This window comes from Oncorhynchus masou, chromosome 33 (assembly GCF_036934945.1).
Source record: "Oncorhynchus masou masou isolate Uvic2021 chromosome 33, UVic_Omas_1.1, whole genome shotgun sequence".
Classification (NCBI taxonomy): Eukaryota; Metazoa; Chordata; class Actinopteri; order Salmoniformes; family Salmonidae; genus Oncorhynchus; species Oncorhynchus masou.
The window spans coordinates 18484589-18502256 of record NC_088244.1 but is presented as its reverse complement, the minus strand read 5'-3'; the positions used below and the strand labels follow the sequence as shown (position 1 = coordinate 18502256).

At 43.0% G+C, this 17668-nt stretch overlaps 1 protein-coding gene across 2 annotated transcripts; it reads right to left on the bottom strand.

Annotated features, from left to right (window-relative positions):
• Positions 1-735: 735 nt before the first annotated feature.
• Positions 736-16063, bottom strand: nr2c2 (nuclear receptor subfamily 2, group C, member 2). Of its 2 annotated transcripts, none has more exons than XM_064956643.1 (15): positions 15899-16063; positions 14349-14512; positions 13524-13622; positions 13075-13275; positions 12859-12964; positions 12598-12777; positions 11165-11312; positions 8508-8598; positions 8231-8376; positions 7973-8150; positions 7708-7829; positions 7439-7578; positions 7148-7285; positions 3380-3485; positions 736-3234 (listed from the first exon to the last, which is right to left on the bottom strand). In XM_064956643.1, the coding sequence occupies exons 2-15, from the start codon at positions 14406-14408 to the stop codon at positions 3060-3062; spliced, it is 1890 nt and encodes a 629-aa protein (XP_064812715.1). In that variant the 5' UTR covers positions 14409-14512; positions 15899-16063; the 3' UTR covers positions 736-3059. The 2 variants fall into 2 exon arrangements, with proteins under 2 accessions (XP_064812715.1, XP_064812716.1); XM_064956644.1 differs by having other exon boundaries at positions 3380-3476.
• Between the last annotated feature and the right edge of the window lie 1605 nt (positions 16064-17668).

The window sequence follows — 17668 nt, the reverse complement described above, 5'->3', positions numbered from 1 at the left end:
CCGTATCCACAATAATGTCCATCGTCGTAGACTTTCCCTCCAGTTTAGCTGTATCCTTGATCACCATTGCCAAAATAAATCAACAAAGTCCATCTTCTTTACACTTAACATCGCTGGATACTGTTGGTGGGGAGCCAACTATGCAGCATGCATTGAAAGCCTATTCAACACTAGGTGTCTTCTTTCCCATCCCAACTTTGCTTCTTTTCCCATTCTTTTGGACAGAGGTCCATTCTTCCTTCCACCGCCATCCGAACCATGTTCCACATCTGCAGCCGCCATCCTTCCTGCATCCATCCGAGTCTGTACTCTTATCTTCTCCCGGTGTGCTATCAGTTTAAACCAGAACGTCTGCCTTCTTCCTCTCAACTACTTTCATCGTACTCAACCCTGGAAAGATATATCCATGAGGGTCCTCTCCTGCTGCGATGGCATCCGTGTTCCGGAGTAGTATAAAAAAAATCATAAAAGCACATACCTTTTAAATATATGAAGATATGTTTATTACACTGATAACTGCAGTTCCAGTGGCCTGAGAGAGAATGATGTGATACAGGAATCAAATTGTTGTATTCACTGTCAAGTTAAGAGGTAGAATATATGTAGGCCTACAATAACCTTCAGAAAACATAAAGTTACTAGGCTCATTGGTTAGTGTGTAAAAGATGAAGTTCCTCGGGCCATGGAATATGTTTCTTTTTTTCTCCAAATACAATATCACATTCGACAGGAAGACACTTTTTATATGTACTGTATTTAAAAAGCTACAGACATGAAACAAAGGCTTTTACAAACCAAAAACAACACCGTCCATATCCCCCCTATGTAAACAATAGAAAACAGTTTTTGTTGCATTTAGTAGTTAATGCATTGAAATTGCTCAGGCTGATAACATTTGTAAGCCACAACATTAAAACTCCACATTTTTCGTACAGCATTTACTAAAATGCATAAGCAATTGCATGCACAGCAATGCACTATACAAAAACAATAACAATGCTCATTTTCTTCAGGGCAAATACTGGCAAGTTGCAATATTATAAAACTCTGAATAAAAAAAAAGGACATGCACTCATTTGAATGATAATACATGTAGTATAGAGCTCAGTTCACAGAATAGTCAAAATAACAGTCTTTTCAGGTTTTAAAACCAGCTATTACAACAGTACACCTATCATTTTAGAGTACATACCTACTTCTTTACATGTTATATAAGTTAGTGTTACTGGTTTTGTTGCTGTTGGACAATGTACACATATTTTCATGTGGTACTAGAGGTGTGGTACTTTAAGTACACTTATTAACATGGAACAAATACATTTGTTCACAACAAACCATGTTTTTACATTTTGGAAACTATTATATCACAGAACAATATACTGTGCAAGAATACAAAAGGAAAATACCTGCTTGATGTTCATTCAACAGTGAAACTATAGATAAATCATGCTAATATTAAAGGGAAAACACATTTTGTCTTGAGAACTCAAAATATATATTTTTTCTATGGTGTGAATACCTGCATATGAATAAAACAGACACTGTAAAGTAAGTCTGGAAGTGGACTGAGATCACTACAGTATGCAGTGTATGTTACTGCACTTCAGTGCACTGTATAATACCAGCTGGATGGGAATAAATAAACAGAAAAGAGAAATACTGGACACAGAACAGGATATCATGTCACACAAGGCTTGATTGTCATGACAGCAAAACACAATGGTGGCCATAAAGTTGCCCCTAACCACTGATGTTAGACTTTATTTTACCTCTCTAACAGTAAAGGTTAGAACTACCAGGATAATCTAATCTTATATCTATGGGTGAGGGCAACTTTTACCTGGAGCCATGGTCATGTGGTGATTGAACAAACAAAATATTCAACACATTATCTAAATGGTTCAAGTTAAACCATATAATGAATGTGCATTTGCTTTAGGCAGACATACTAACAAGACTGTTATTAAACTCCTTTTCTGTAGGATCGATGACCCTCCCCAGCAACAGGCTGTCATCATATGGACTGGTTTAGGGAAAGTTCCATAACAATTTCAGTGAATTGAACCCCCCAAAATTGAAATGTAACCATTCTAACCGTTCTCCTGTTCGGTTTGAAACAAATAATAGATTTGATATTCTATCTGAAGTGGAGAACAGATGTCATATTATCCTGAATGGAGTGGCTCAGTACACAAATTTGCTTGTCCATCGTCGTATACTCTGTAGATTAAGGATCCAGGTTAGCTGCTATTAAACTGTGAACTAAGTCATATTCCTGATTTAGAGGAATTGGTCATCTTTTCAACCAATACGTTTCAGGGACAGACAGAGCTCGAGGCATGAACCAGCATCATAACATAGGCTATTTATACATTTAAATGTTTCTTTTCTTACATTGTAATACCTGGTGAAAAGTTCAAAGTACAAAAACACAACAAACCTTTACACCAATTCATGTCTCAGTTTACTCATGTAACGGCATTCAGTCTAGCGTCACTCATTCTTAGTCTATGTCGGCTAAATGTTAAATACAGATTATCGAGATTAGAGGCAGAAGCAAGCGGTAACTCAATCAATATACTTTTTGTTGAGCATGAATGTACAGTAAGGCCTGCATAAGATAAAACCATATTGAAAGGCTTGAGCGAAAAGGTCAACTTTACAGTACATTGAAGCCATTTTGCTGAAGCAGTAGAGGTGACAGTGACGTGTTACCCACAGTAGCGCTCCCTCTCCAGGGGGTTAAGTGCCCTGAATTACGGAATCTGGACAAGAGACTCACAGTCCCATCATGCATCTCTTTCAGAGAACCATCAAACCCTCATCCAGGTGTCCCCATGGTTACGACCCATAATCACAAACGATGAGGAGCGGACTTTCTGGGAAGAAAGGGATTTCTCCATGACTTTGCATCTTGCGAAGAGTATTGTAATTACATCAAATGTTTGCAGGACAAAAGATGGGGGTTTCAGAACTAGGGTGTTGTTTGGATGGTACGTGGTACAAGTCTAGAGATGGGCTGGAGAGGTTTGGGGGTGGATAGGGGTGGTGGCGGGGGGTCACGCTGTGGGACCGGTGATCTGGGTGTTGTAGTCGGCGGTCTCCATCTTGAGGATGTAAGGGATGATGCTGTCAATGGGAACATTGCCGATCAGGCCGGTGAAGAATAGCTCCTCTGTGATGCTGGAGCTCATCAGACGCAGCGCAGGGAGTCGCATCAGGATACGCGTCAACCTAGGACAACCAATTAGAGAGAGAGACAAGTTAATACATGTGATTTATGGATCCAATCAGAAAAAAACAGATTCACATATGAATTTATGGGACCTGTGGGGAGGGTTTAAGGATATATCAAGATCCTGATTGGCATACAGCATACCTGTATGTGTCATCTGGATAAGTCTTCTGCACATAGTCCTGTAGTTCCATCTGGGCTTTCTCCTGGAACTTCACTATCTGGCTGCAACTGTTCAGGCCTGGATGGTCTGATTAGTGAGACACACAATAGCTGTTTCCTAACAATACACTACGAGGTAAATATGGAAATGTTATCATGATGTTAAGCTTATCTAGTCATCTAGTTGATATACTGTACATATATATACCTATGTGGGTTGTTCCACCAATTAGGTGCCTTTTACATTTTTATTTATTTAACCTTTATTTGACCTGGCCAAGATAAAGCAAAGCAGTGCGACAAACAAAAACACAGTTACACATGGAATAAACAAACGTACAGTCAATAACACAATAGAACAAATCTACAGTGTGTGCAAATGAGGTAAGATTAGGGAGTTAAGGCAATAAATAGGCCATGGTGGCGAAGTAATTACAATTTAGAAATGAAACACTGGAGTGATAGATGTGCAGAAGATGAATGTGCAAGTAGAGATACTGGGGTGCAAAGGAGCAAAAAATAAATAACTATGAGGATGAGGGAGTTGGATGGGCTATGTACAGGTGCAATGATCTGTGAGCTGCTCTGACAGCTGATGCTTAAAGTTAGTGAGGGAGATACGAGTCTCCAGCTTCAGTGATTTTTGCAATTCGTTCCAGTCATTGGCAGCAGAGAACTGGAAGGAAAGGCAGCCAAAGTAGGAATTGGCTTTGGGGGTGACCAGTGAAATATACCTGCTAGAGCGTGTGCTATGGGTGGGTGCTGCTATGGTGACCAGTGAGCTGAGATAAGGTGGGGCTTTACTTAGCAAAGACTTATAGATGACCTGGAGCCAGTGGGTTTGGCGACAAATATGAAGCGAGGGCCAGCCAACGAGAGCATACAGGTCGCAGTGGTGGGTAGTATATGGGGCTTTGGTGACAAAACAGATGGCACTGTGATAGACTGCATCCAATTTGCTGAGTAGAGTGTTGGAGGCTATTTTGTAAATGACATTGTCAAAGTCAAGGAAGGGTAAGATAGTCAGTTTTATGAGGATTTGTTTGGCAGCATGAGTGAAGGATGCTTTGTTGTGAAATAGGAAGCCGATTCTAGATTTAATTTTGGGTTGGAGATACTTAATGTGAGTGTGGAAGAAGAGTTTACAGTCTAACCAGACACCTAGGTATTTGTAATTGTCCACATATTCTAAGTCAGAACCGTCCACAGTAGTGATCCTGGACGGGCAGGCAGTTGCAGGCAGCAATCGGTTGAAGAGCATGCATTTAGTTTAACTTGCATTTAAGAGCAGTTGGAGGCCACGGAAGGAGAGTTGTATGGCATTGAAGCTCGTCTGGAGGTTAGCTAACACAGTGTCCAAAGAGGGGCCAGAAGTATACAGAATGGTGTCGTCTGCGTAAAGGTGGATCAGAGAATCACCAGCAGCAAGATGGACATCATTGATGTATAGAGAAAAGAGACGGCCCAAGAATTGAACCCTGTGGCACCCCCATAGAGACTGCCAGAGATACGGACAACATGCCCTCAGATTTGACACACTGAACTATGTCTGAGAAGTAGTTGGTGAACCAGGCGAGGCAGTCATTTGAGAAACCAATGCTGTTGAGTCTGCCGATAAGAATGTGGTGATTGACAAGAGTCGAAAGCCTTGGCCAGGTTGATGAATACGGCGGCACAGTATTGTCTTTTAACGATGGCGGTTACGATATCGTTTAGGACCATGAGCGTGGCTGAGGTGCACCCATGAGCAGCTCGGAAACCAGATTGCATAGCGGAGAATGTATGGTGGTATTCGAAATGGTTGGTGATCTGTTTGTTAACTTGGCTTTCGAAGACCTTAGAAAGGCAGGGTAGGATAGATATAGTTCTGTAACAGTTTGGGCCTAGAGCGTCTCCCCAATCTTTGGGGATCTCAGACGATACGAAAGAGAGGTTGAACAGGCTAGTAATAGGAGTTGCAACAATTGCGGCAGATCATTTTAGAGAGCGTCCAGATTGTCTAGCCCTGCTGATTTGTAGGGGCCCAGATTGTCTAGCCCAGCTGATTTGTAGGGGTCCAGATTTTGCAACTCTTTCAGAACATTAGCTATCTGGATTTGGGTGAAGGAGAAGTGGGGGGGGGGCTGATGACCGGGGTAGGGGTAGCCAGGTGGAAGTCATGGCCAGCCGTGCTTATTGAAATTCTCAATTATTGTGGATTTATAGGTGATGACAGTGTTTCCTAGCCTCAGTGCAGTGGGTAGCTGGGAGGAGGTGCTCTTATTCTCCATGGACTTTTTGGAGTTTGTGCTACAGGATGCAAATTTCTGTTTGAAAAAGCTAGCCTTTGCTTTCCTAACTGCTTGTGTATATTGGTTCCTAACTTCCCTGAAAAGTTGCATATAGCGGGGCTATTCGATGCTAATGCAGTACACCACAGGATGTTTTTGTGCTGGTTACGGGCAGTCAGGTCTGGAGTGAACCAAGGGCTATATCTGTTCCTGGGTCAAATTGTTTTGAATGGGGCATGCTTATTTAAGATGGCAAGGAAAGCACTTTTATGAGGTCAATATCCTTCCAGGATACCCGGGCCAGGTCGATTAGAAAGGCCTGCTCACTGAAGTGTTTTAGGGAGCGTTTGACAGTGATGAGGGGTGGTCGTTTGACCGCAGACCCATTACGGACGCAGGCCCTGAGGCAGTGATCACTGAGCTCCTGGTTGAAGACAGCAGAGGTGTATTCAGAGGGGAGGTTGGTCAGGATGATATCTATGAGGGTGCCCGTGTTTAAGGATTTGGAGTTGTATCTGGTAGGTTCATTGATAATTTATGTGAAATTGAGTAGTGTAAAAGAAAATGTTTTATTTCAACACATTTTTTATTCTGTCATAAAGAACACATGTTCAACATAATTAAAAAAACAAGTTTTCCCCATCTCAAGAGGTTAAAGAGAAAAACAATACTATATTAAGTGCCAAATTCCCTTGTGACAGGGGAATGGAAGCTTGTTGTGTGCAACAGATAGGGGTAATTGATTGCAATCTTGACCAGCTCGACCCGCTCAGTTTTCCACCACAAAACACCAGAAAATGTCCAAAAAGAGAAGAACCCGCACACCTGATTTTACACTAGACTTTTGAAAAAACAACAACATTTTTTTAAGGAATTGTTTCACCACCAATGAGATTTCAGTTCAAGTAACAGGGTTGATCTTAAAATGAGGTACGTTAAGGTAAGAGATAAGTTTTTTTTTTACGAATAAATAATCACATGTAATAAATAACAATCTTCAGAAATGACTTTGTCAGAGTAACAAAATAACCAGGGCTTTACAGTGATGGTGAAAACTGAGAAATGTCAGGGTTAAGTGAGTTAAAATCTTCCTAGAAGTCACTGAGGATGCAAAGAGGGACATATAAAAATGCTGGCACTTGAGAAATTCTTTAATCATATATGATTTATTTTCCATGTGGTCTATATTAAAACGGGCACTTCATTTAATAAGACAGGCTTTTGAAATTGTATTTTTGTGGACAATTTCTAAGTGACGCAAAATGCACTCATTTCGTGGAATGACCCATGTACTGTATATGTACTGTATATGTCAAATATAATTTATCCGAGTAAATTTACTCTAATCTGAGTCCAATGTTTCTCATAACTAGGGAATTTATTGCCTCGACCATGTGACCTGACCAGGAGAAACTTGGGTCTCCTGTGATTTATGATGTATTTCTAACATAATGTGTGATGTTAATCGGACCATGCTCACCAGGGCTGAAGAGCACTATGGCCTTCAGGTAAGCATACTCATAGCTGTCTGTCTCCATCTTAGCCATGCTGTTACAGAACTCCTGCAGCTTCCAGATGTGTTCCATCACCAACTTCACTCTCTCCGCAGACACCTTATCTACAGGGGAACAGCAGACAACACCTTACAACAGAAATAATTAGAAATTAACTTATTTTCTGGGGACTGTGTGTCTGATTGTATCAGGGTGTGCGTTTGTGAATTTAGTAAGTTCGTTGTTTTGTATGGAGATCTGGAGGTTTGATGGTGTACCGTCCTGGATGCTGTTCTGGAGGTGGTTGATGATGGCTTCCAGGATGGTGGAGAGACTCATGATCTGAGCACACTGAGCCAGCCCCAGAGTGAATAGCTCATTCCAACAGGCACGTACCAGGCTGGTGTTACTCTCCTGACTGAGACACACACACACTGTTACAGCACTGAATCATGATTGGTTAAGATGATGCACACAAACACAGACAATTCAAGTCACACACATAAATACCGAAAGTGTAATAACACTTTGATATGAGTGTTCTTACCCAAGAGCAGAGAATGCAGGGATGGAGCTTGCCCAGTGCATGGAGAGGAAGAGGAGGCGGGACGCTGACTCACAGATGTAGTGCACATTCAGATAGTCTGGCATTGGGCTGGGCATGGTCAGCTACAGGAGGGACAGAGAGGGACCGAGATAGATAGAGATGTCAGATTATTGAAATCTCAAAGGTTACGTGCATACAAAAATAAATGGTTTGAATACCAGCAAAATGTGAATATATTTAAAAGTTTAAAGTTTAGTTCCACCACCTTGAAGCTGACGTGTGTGTCTGTGAGCAGTGGGCCCTCCACCTCAATGAGGGGGGTCACCTGGTCCCGGCTGATCACTTGGATGGTGGCTCCGCCCACACACTCCCCACCCTCCACTAGGTTCTGCCCCACCCCTGACTCAGATGGGTTCAGGGCTTTGGCCAGGGTGTCGAAGGCACTGAAGACACATACACAATACAGGAGCAATTACACACACACACACACAGACAGACATATTCAAACAGAGCCACTGCGTACCGTGTTATCTCGCAGGCAGACTGCTCCTCCTGCTGGTCGTCTGAGGTATCACTGTTGTTCAGGGACTCACTGAGGGAGTCGGTCAGGTTGGCCAGAGAAGTCACTACACTAGCCAGGGTCCCCAAGTCCCCCTGCCCCGACTCGGACTGTTGAGGGGAGTACATCCAGTGAGCCAGTGGTGAGAACAACAACACACTTTGATTCCAATGACCGGTCCCATTCACAGCATGTTAGGACAGGTATTACACTGAGAATGTTGAGGAATAACAGTTTCTACCTTGGTGTCTGTGGCCAGCAGTAGAGTCCCGTCAGCCTGGATCAGAGGCTGCTGAATGTTCACCAGCATCCCTGGGTCTAGCAGACTGGATCTGGACACAACACCAGTCAGACACCAAACTCTAACCCACAGGACCAATCAGAGCTCCTTGGGGCCGGGGTCTTTAATGCAGGCAAACTTAAATCCATTTTAACTAATTTCTACCAGCATGTCACATGTACAACCAGAGGAAAAACAACTTAGACCAACTTTACTCTCCCTTGCCCTCCATGTGGCAAATCTGACCATAATTATATTGTCCTGATTCTTGCTTACAAGCAAAAAATTAAAGCAGGGAGTACCAGTGACTCGCTCAATACGAAGTGGTCAGATGACCTGGATGCTACGCTATAGGACTGTTTTGCTAGCACAGACTGGAACATTTTCCAGGATTCAATGGCATTGAGGAGTATACCACCTCAGTCACCGGCTTCATCAATTAGTGCATTGACGACATTGTCTCCACAGTGTCCGTACGTACATTTCCCAACCAGAAGCCATGGATTACAGGCAACATCCACAACGAGCTAAAGGCTAGAGCTACCATTTTCAAGGAGCGGGACACTAATCCGGACGCTTATAAGAAATCCAGCTATGCCTTTAGACGAACCATCAAACAGGCAAAGCGTCAACACAGGACTAAGATTGAAACTTACTACACCGGCTCTGACGCTTGTCGGACGTGGCAGGGCTTGAAAAACATTACGGGCTACAAAGGGAAACCCAGACGCGAGCTGACCAGTGACGCGAGCCTGCCAGATGAGCTAAATGCCTTTTATGCTCGCTTCGAGGCAAGCAACACTGAAGCATGCATGAGAGCATCAGCTGTTCCAGACGACTGTGTGATCAAGCTTTCTGTAGCCGATGTGAGCAAGACCTTTAAACAGGTCAACATTCACAAAGCTGCGAGGCCAGAAGGATTACCAGGACGAGTACTCAGAGCATGCGCGGACCAACTGGCAATTGTTTTCACTGACATTTTCAACCTCTCCCTGACCGAGTCTGTAATACCTACATGTTTCAAACAGACCACCATAGTCCCTGTGCCCAAGAAAGTGAAGGTAACCTGCCTAAATGATTACCACCCCGTAACACTCACCTCGGTATGTGATGTGAGCCATGACCAAAGGCTGGCCATGGCTCACATCCACACCATCATGCCGGAAACCCTAGACCCACTCCAATTTGCATACCGCCCCAACAGATCCACAGATAATGCAATCTCAATTGCACTCCACACTGCCCTTTCCCACCTGGACAAAAGGAACACCTATGTGAGAATGCTGTTCAATGACGACAGCTCAGCATTCAACACCATAGTGCCCACATCACTAAGCTAAGGATCCTGGGATTAAACACCTCCCTCTGGAACTGGATCCTGGACTTCTTGACGGGCCGCCCCCAGGTGGTAAGGGTAGGTAACAACACATCTGCCACACTGATCCTCAACACTGGGGCCCCTCAGGGGTGTGTGCTTAGTCCCCTCCTGTACTCCCTGTTCACCCACGACTGCATGGCCAAGCACGACTCCAGCACCATCATTAAGTTTGTTGACGACAACAGTGGTAGGCCTGATCACCGACAACGATGAGACAGGCTATAGGGAGGAGGTCAGAGACCTGGCAGTGTGGTGCCCGGACAACATCCTCTCCCTCAATATGAGCAAGACAAACGAGCTGATCGTGGACTATAGGAAAAAGAGGGCTGAACAGGCCCCCATTAACATCGACTGGGCTGAAGTGGAGCGGGTCGAGAGTTAATGTCCTTGGTGTCCACATCACCAACAAACTAACATGGTCCAAACACACCAAGACAGTTGTGAAGAGGACACAACAACACATTTTCCCCCTCAGCAGACTGAAAAGATTTGGCACGGGTCCCCAGATCCTCAAAAAGTTCTACAGCTGCACCATCAACAGCATCCTGACCGGATGCATCACCGCCTGGTATGACAACTGCTCGGCATCTGACCACAAGGCGCTACAGAGGGTAGTGTGTACGGCCCAGTACATCACTGGGGCCAAGCTTCCTGCCATCCAGGATATACTGAATATACTAGGCGGTGTCAGAGGAAGGCCCAAAAAATTGTCAAAGACTCCACTCCCCCAAGTCATAGACTGTTCTCTCTGCTACCGCACAGCAAGCAGTACCGGAGCGCCAATTCTAGAACCAAAAGGCTCCTTAACAGAGTCTACCCCCAAGCCATAAGACTGCTGAAAAATTAATCAAATGGCCACCCGGACTATTTACATTGACCCCCCCCCCCCCTTTACTTTTACAATGCTTCTACTCGCTGTATATTATCTATGCATAGTCACTTTACAAATGACCTTGACTAACCTGTACCCCGCACACTGACTCGGTACCGGTACCGGTACCCCCTGTATATAGCCTCGTTATTGTTATGTAATTTTCTTGTGTTCATTTTTTAACTTTAGTTTATTTAGTAAATATTTTCTTAACTCTATTTCTTGAACTGCATTGTTGGTTAAGGGCTTGTAAGTAAGCATTTTACGGTAAGGTCTACTACACCTGTTGTATTCGGAACATGGGACGAATAACATTTGATTTGATTTGATCCCAAAGTACCAATCAAAGTAGTAATCTCAGTCTCTGACCTGGAGCCATCACTGTCGGTGATGAAGGTTGGCGTGGCGATGAGTGGGCTCATCAGGTTCTTCCTAATGTAGATCTTCTCTATGGACGCAGCACAGTTAACAGGCCTCTCTCTGGGAAGGTCAATGGGCTTCCTTTCACTCTGCACGGCTGAGGACACACAGGACAGAAACATCATCAACAACACTAAAACCCTACAGCTGGGGTCGGCAACAGGCAGGTTGATTTTTTTCGGGACCCCAAAAGTTCTTTAGCAAAAAAAATAAATGAAATTCAGCTAAAATTTAGTGTAACTTAAGAAATCTGTTCCCAACCAAGTATTCCCACAAATATAAAATAGACATATCCCACTGGGCATTCTATTCCACATTGGTACAATGAAATTACGTGGAAACAACTTTGATTCAACCAGTGTGTGCCCAGTGGGATGTGACAATGTCTCAATGTAATCAAGTATTGAAATGATTGTTATTTTCAAATATAATCTCTTTTTGGGCTTAGTTCTGGTCAATTTGCAGTAGCATTGAGCGATTAGTGCGTTTTGAAGTCGGTTCGGTTTTGGTAAAAAAAAAAGAAAATGTTTTTACATTAAATGCACCATTGTTGAATGCTGTAACAACACTGAATAAAACTATTAATAAAAGTCCATGATGGTAGTGACTGTCCATTACTGCTTATCACTGTTATTAACCATAATTTATTCACATTACTTCACTTTAATAAAATGTTTATTTAATTTGATGACTTTACTATTAAAATCCAAGTCATAATCTCAGATCTATAGAGCTGCTGCCTATACTGTCTGACAAAATCCCTATTTTGTGGTTCTTCAAAGTCAATAAGGCATACTTTTCTGACTGCTGAATACCAACTATCAATCACTTTAGATAATTTATTTTCAGACTCGCGAATCAACTGCTTTCTATCCCTTTCTCTCTTCTCTCAGTATCCGCTCCGCACAGACCTGACAAGGTTAGGTGGGTGCGCAATGGATTATGGTCATTGTAGTTGATTACCACTTTTTCTGCACGAAGCTATGTAGAATATTGACCTGTTGGAAACTACAACTAATACATTGCACAGTTCAGGCCTTATTTGATTTATCTCTACAGAAACTGCTCATCGAGCTCACCGGAAAAAAATGAACGAAATGGAATTCAATTAATTGAACAGACATTGGTCAATTAGTTGTTTAAAAAACGAAAAATAACCGAAATGTTAGTTAATCGCTCAGCACTAATTTGCAGTGTACAAATTATTATAATTATGTTCCGACCTTCCACTCTTGACAAAAATCTGCCTGCAGCTAAATGTAGTTGCCTCCCCCTGCTCTACTGGTACCTTGTGAGCAGACATGACTGATGTTGGGATGATGTTGAGATGGGAAGAAAAAAAATTCTTCCCATCTTCATGTACGTGCGTTGGTGTGACTCACACTCCATCTTCATGCCCATGTCCAGGCATTTCCTCAGCCGGCAGAATTGACAGCGGTTACGGTGGTGCTTGTTGACAACACAGTCCTGGTTACTCCGGCAACTGTAAGTCAGGTTCTTTCTCACACTCCTCTTGAAGAAGCCTTTACAGCCTTCACAGCTGACAGCCCCATAGTGACGCCCTGACAACAGAACAGAGAGGAGGGGTTAGTGGTATGAATGGACCAATGTCCTGTGAGTGTGTGTGCGGTGTGCATGCGTACCTGAAGCCTTGTCTCCACACACCACACAATACTCTACAGGTTGAGGCCGGCCCACGTCCCCTGCCTTCACCAATAACTGCTCCACCGACGCTGCATCTGTCACAATCTAGAACACCAGGAGTAGAAGTCGCTGAGGGGTCACTGAGGGGGTCAAAGGTTACTCAGTGTGTCATCTAATGCTGTGGTTTAGATGTGGTGTTATGGCTACTTCAGTACCTGTATTCTGCCAGGTACCAGGCTGTCTGCGGTTGTGAAAATTATCTGCTTGGTGCCCTGGTTTTCTGGGGAGGTCAGGATGACTTTGCCCGTTCCTGAGCCATCAGCCGCTGCCAGGATAAACTGCTGCTTGGGACCGCTGAAGGGATCCATGGTCGTGACTATCTGGATCTTCTGACCTGTCTGCTGGTCCGTTACAATCTGAGAGAGAGGGAGGGGTCATAATCCCACATCCATCCACCCATCCAAACAACTGCTATCCCTTTAATTGAAGCACTTACAATTATTTAAGCTGTATCCAAATAGTTTTAAAAACAATATTTTGTTTTTAGTGGGATTTGTCAATCTGTGTATATTAGAAATTGTCACTATGGTGCAGTGTGTGTAGGCTATCAATAGGTGGCAGTGACTTCAAGCAGTATCATGTCAATAATGTAGGGTATTGTTACCTGAATGTGCTGCGGTGTGGCTGAGGGCTCAGTGGAGATGATCTGGAAGCGTTGTGGAGAGCTACTCATCACTGACAAGTCAGAGGGAGAGGTCTGCACCTGAAACACACAATACAAACACATTAACAGTCAAATCCTAAGAATTATGTGCAACAAAGCACACACACACACTCACACACAAAATACATGTGGGAGCAGCAGGGAAGCCAACAGCAGCTAGTCAGAGGGAGGGGCTTGACTGTGCCCTCAGAGTGACCCCTCTCTTCTGAAGGTTAAGAGTGGCCTCTGTCTCCACGGCAACCAAGGAGTCAGAAGCGACCTGCCGGGCCACACAGAGCAGCAGCATCAAAGATGGTGGATGAATTAAGACAGTTCACTCAGGCCGTTTACTATTGAAAATGGTCAGTTCCGGTCTACATAACTGGGTGTCTCCCAGACACCAATTCAATAGCAGCTGGGTCTGGTCTACTTAGTTCATTGAACCAGACAAAAACAGGGGTGTCAGGAAGTGTATCGCCTTTGTCTCGCAAAGTAAATGATCTTTGAACAGGAAGCGTGGGATGGGTTAGGGTCAGAGTGCCCTTTCACATACACAGTACAGACACAGTCACACACAGAAAACCAGCATGCAAACACAATTTACCTCCTTATAGCACACAAACACATCCTCTCCCATGATAACAAAATAACCACACACACAAACACAGAAAACCAACATGCAAGCACAATTTACCTTACAATTTACCGTACAGTACAGTACAGTACACAAACATAAACACATCCTCTCCCATAATAACATAACCACACACACACACAGTCACTCACCTCTGTCACCTTCTCAGACGCCACTATCTGCTGAGAAAGCACCTCCACATTGGTCATCATGGTGATATAAGGTCATTAGAGGGTCCTGTCTGGAGCTAGGCCAAAGACATCTGTCAACTGCAGTGTGCAACCAGCAGGCAGGGTTACGTTCAATAAGAAAAAACCTAAGCAAATGTTTTCAAACAGAAAACAAACGTGAGCATTGTCATCAACCAAGTTCAGGTAATACCTCATTTGCTTCGTACATTATATTTGGATCGTAACACGAGTGTGTGGCAACAGCCACAAAATATAGCAACTTTAAGATGAATAAGTGCTTTTATCATAGAATTCTCCTCTTGACTTCATGCAATTCAGCACCAAGGCCAGCTCCCTCATTCTCCTTTTTCGACTTTGATTTCATGGCGTGGATTGGAGGCCCCTTGCTGCTCAGTATCCCAGTGATATGCCAGGCGAGGGTTATGCCCCGCTAGAGATACCGTTGGTATCATCTTGCCTATTTGCCAGATATTCTATTTTCATTGTTCCATTTTCTCGTAGAGAAATGTGATAGTCTCTTTGCATGCAAAGCCATCTCATCAGAGATGCACAATCATGACCGATTTGTCCTCTGAAGGAGAATGTAATGTCTGTCTGAGGACAATTCATCCCGGGGAGGGCATCTTATTCAGTGATTTGATTAAGCAGTGGAGGGCATATGGCTGTAAGTGTACACAATTACACATCACAGTTTCCATTTCTGGATTTTACCAATCATATTGTGTGTGTTTGAAAGAGTGAGTCTCTCTCTCTCTCTCATTAAAGGAAGAAAAGGCTATGATTTGAACCGCGGTGAGGACTGTCATTGGCTAAAGGATGGGGGAAGGCCATGGGTTCGTTCGCTCACTAGCCAAATGACAAGTCTATCAAAAACGAATTTCTTCCGACATTCAAAATGAACAAAATGGAGAACCTGGCATTTCGCCAACAATACGGCAGGCAGCCATTCATTAAATGTAAATATATATATGTTTATATCGATGAAATACCCGTTATTTAACATAGTATTGCAATGATAAAACCCTGACATTAAAAAAATGCGCCTGCATATGATTACGCAATCAAAGCTAAATTCCTTGTCCCCGAGATGGCAAAGGTAAAAGGGTCGGGTTCATCTGCGCGGTAGTACTAGCCGGCTAGCTAGCTAACATTCTAGCTACTTGGCTGCACTGACAGCTACAGCTCATCTTTTGTCCTCGGCGTTAGAGCTTTATTTTGGCACGTTTATATCTCCGTTGATATCAAAAGTTTGACACGGGGGACATGGTTTTCAAAGGCGTTGTCACTGAATGGATATTTTAATTGCCTGACGTAATAAGTTTAACGTTGAAATAAGATGAGAGATGACAGCACTGCCCACGATTGACAACCATCCAGACCCAAGCCCACCACCGGCTAGAGCTCTCCCTCGAACCGCACAGCATCAAGCTACAACAAAATATCCAGTTTTTTTGTCTCGACTATGCCTTCACTAGCATTAAACCACTTAAATATTTTGGGTGAAGACTTACCACCGGATGAAATATTGCAGATTTAGGTCTGGGTCTTCTATTTAAAAAAAATATTTGTTTTTGTTTTTCTTCTGTAAAAGGTCATAGTTCGTGACCCCATTCTGCCTGCATGCTTGGAGTTTTTTCTTCTTCCTCCTCGCGCGTTCTGCGCTTTTCTCCCTCCTAGCGCGCGGCACGAGCCAGACAGACTGACGTCAGCCTGTCTGCCTTCTTCAAAGGGGACCTGATTGGTAGATTTTGTTGTCAATATTAAAGGCCTAATCCTTGCGTACATTCTTTGTAATATAATATTCCTTAGAATAAGGAAATAGGTGAGTACGGTGTGTAAATCTGACCATTTATCAAATCCGCATATCAACAACATTCTCAGTAATGGTTACAGAAACGTTTTACTTGCTATGACTGTGAAATGTAGTTGTTTATCTACCTTAGTTGAACGCACTGACTGTAAGTCACTCTGGATACGAGTGTGAATTAAATGACCAAAATGTAAATGTATATGAAAATGTCTAGTGGTCATGTCTAACCGAGTTATCCTAACCTGCTGCATAGTTCTCCTAAACCTGCTATTAGAAAAGTCAAATTTGACTGAAGCTGTATCCCTTCTAGACACAACCTTATTTCGGGTTTTACAGAAATACTGCCCATCTCTGAATCCTGAGGCTTTTATTTATTGGTCTGACAAGAGGAAACCTAAACTATTGTTTAAATGTTGTAATTCTGTATTTTTTTCTTCTGCTTTACCAACCATAGCTAGCTAAAGTAGGACAGCATGGAGTAGCTAACATGGGACAGTCTTAAATGCTTCTCCAATGGAGGAAAGAGATCCAGTTTAGCCCAACATAATACATTTCTGAAATCCTCAGATGTTTCTCAATCACACAAAATTGAATATAATTGTCATTGGGTTACAATTAGGACAATAATAATGGTGTCCCAGTTGATCTAACCTGCTGTCCCAGTCTACCAAATGCGAACTGAAAATATGGTTTTGACTCAGTGTCAACAAATGGTTGGGTCATGTCTCCTGTGAATATGATATCACGTTTTTTTGGTGTGTGTGTGGGTGATTAGGAAACATCTTGAGGATTTCAGAAATGTATCATGTGTTGGGCTAATATGTTGGAGAGATGTCGAAAAAGGTTACAGAAGATGGAAATACTAAAAGTGTCCAACTTATTCCAAATTCACCCTATATGGTTCTTGCTATAAACCCGAGTTCATGTGTGATGCATATATATATATTTAAACTGGCTTTACATCGCTTTTCCAGGCTTCTTTGCTTATTGTTGTTGAAATAAAAATTTGTGTCCGAAGAATTTGGCAGAACATCATTCATGGCACTTTGTTTTTCTTGTGTTTTCTGAATAGAGAAGGGAGAAGTCAGGCTTGCCTATCACATGTCCCTGTTGCTATGCAGAATATCAGAAAGAGAAGAGGACATTAGGGAACATTGTCTTCATGTGTGTATATGTATCTTTACCTATTACAAGCCATGTGAAGGGATGGCGTGATTAATGGGGAACCAATTACTTGTCTCCACAATGTCTGTGCCCAGTCACTCCCTCCTTCGGCTTTGGGGGAGATATAAGGTCTGAGACACATATGTTGTTTGTTATGAAGACGGGTGTATCTTTGCTATAAAATATATTTGTATCCTTTGTGTCAGGGCTCTCAACAAATCATCTGAGGGTGTTTCGTCGACCAGCCATCGCTATTGCAGAGCTCTCACTATTCAGTTTAAGTATAACTGAATTGTCTCATAAGTTT

Excerpts from the sequence above, each read along its gene's own strand:
- nr2c2 (XM_064956643.1), bottom strand. The coding sequence starts at position 14,408 with ATGATGACCAATGTGGAGGTGCTTTCTCAGCAGATAGTGGCGTCTGAG. Across the intron at positions 8,599-11,164 it reads ACCGACAGTGATGGCTCCAG|ATCCAGTCTGCTAGACCCAG; the intron begins GTCAGAGACTGA and ends TGTTGTGTCCAG. Across the intron at positions 3,486-7,147 it reads CATAGTGCTCTTCAGCCCTG|ACCATCCAGGCCTGAACAGT; the intron begins GTGAGCATGGTC and ends CTCACTAATCAG.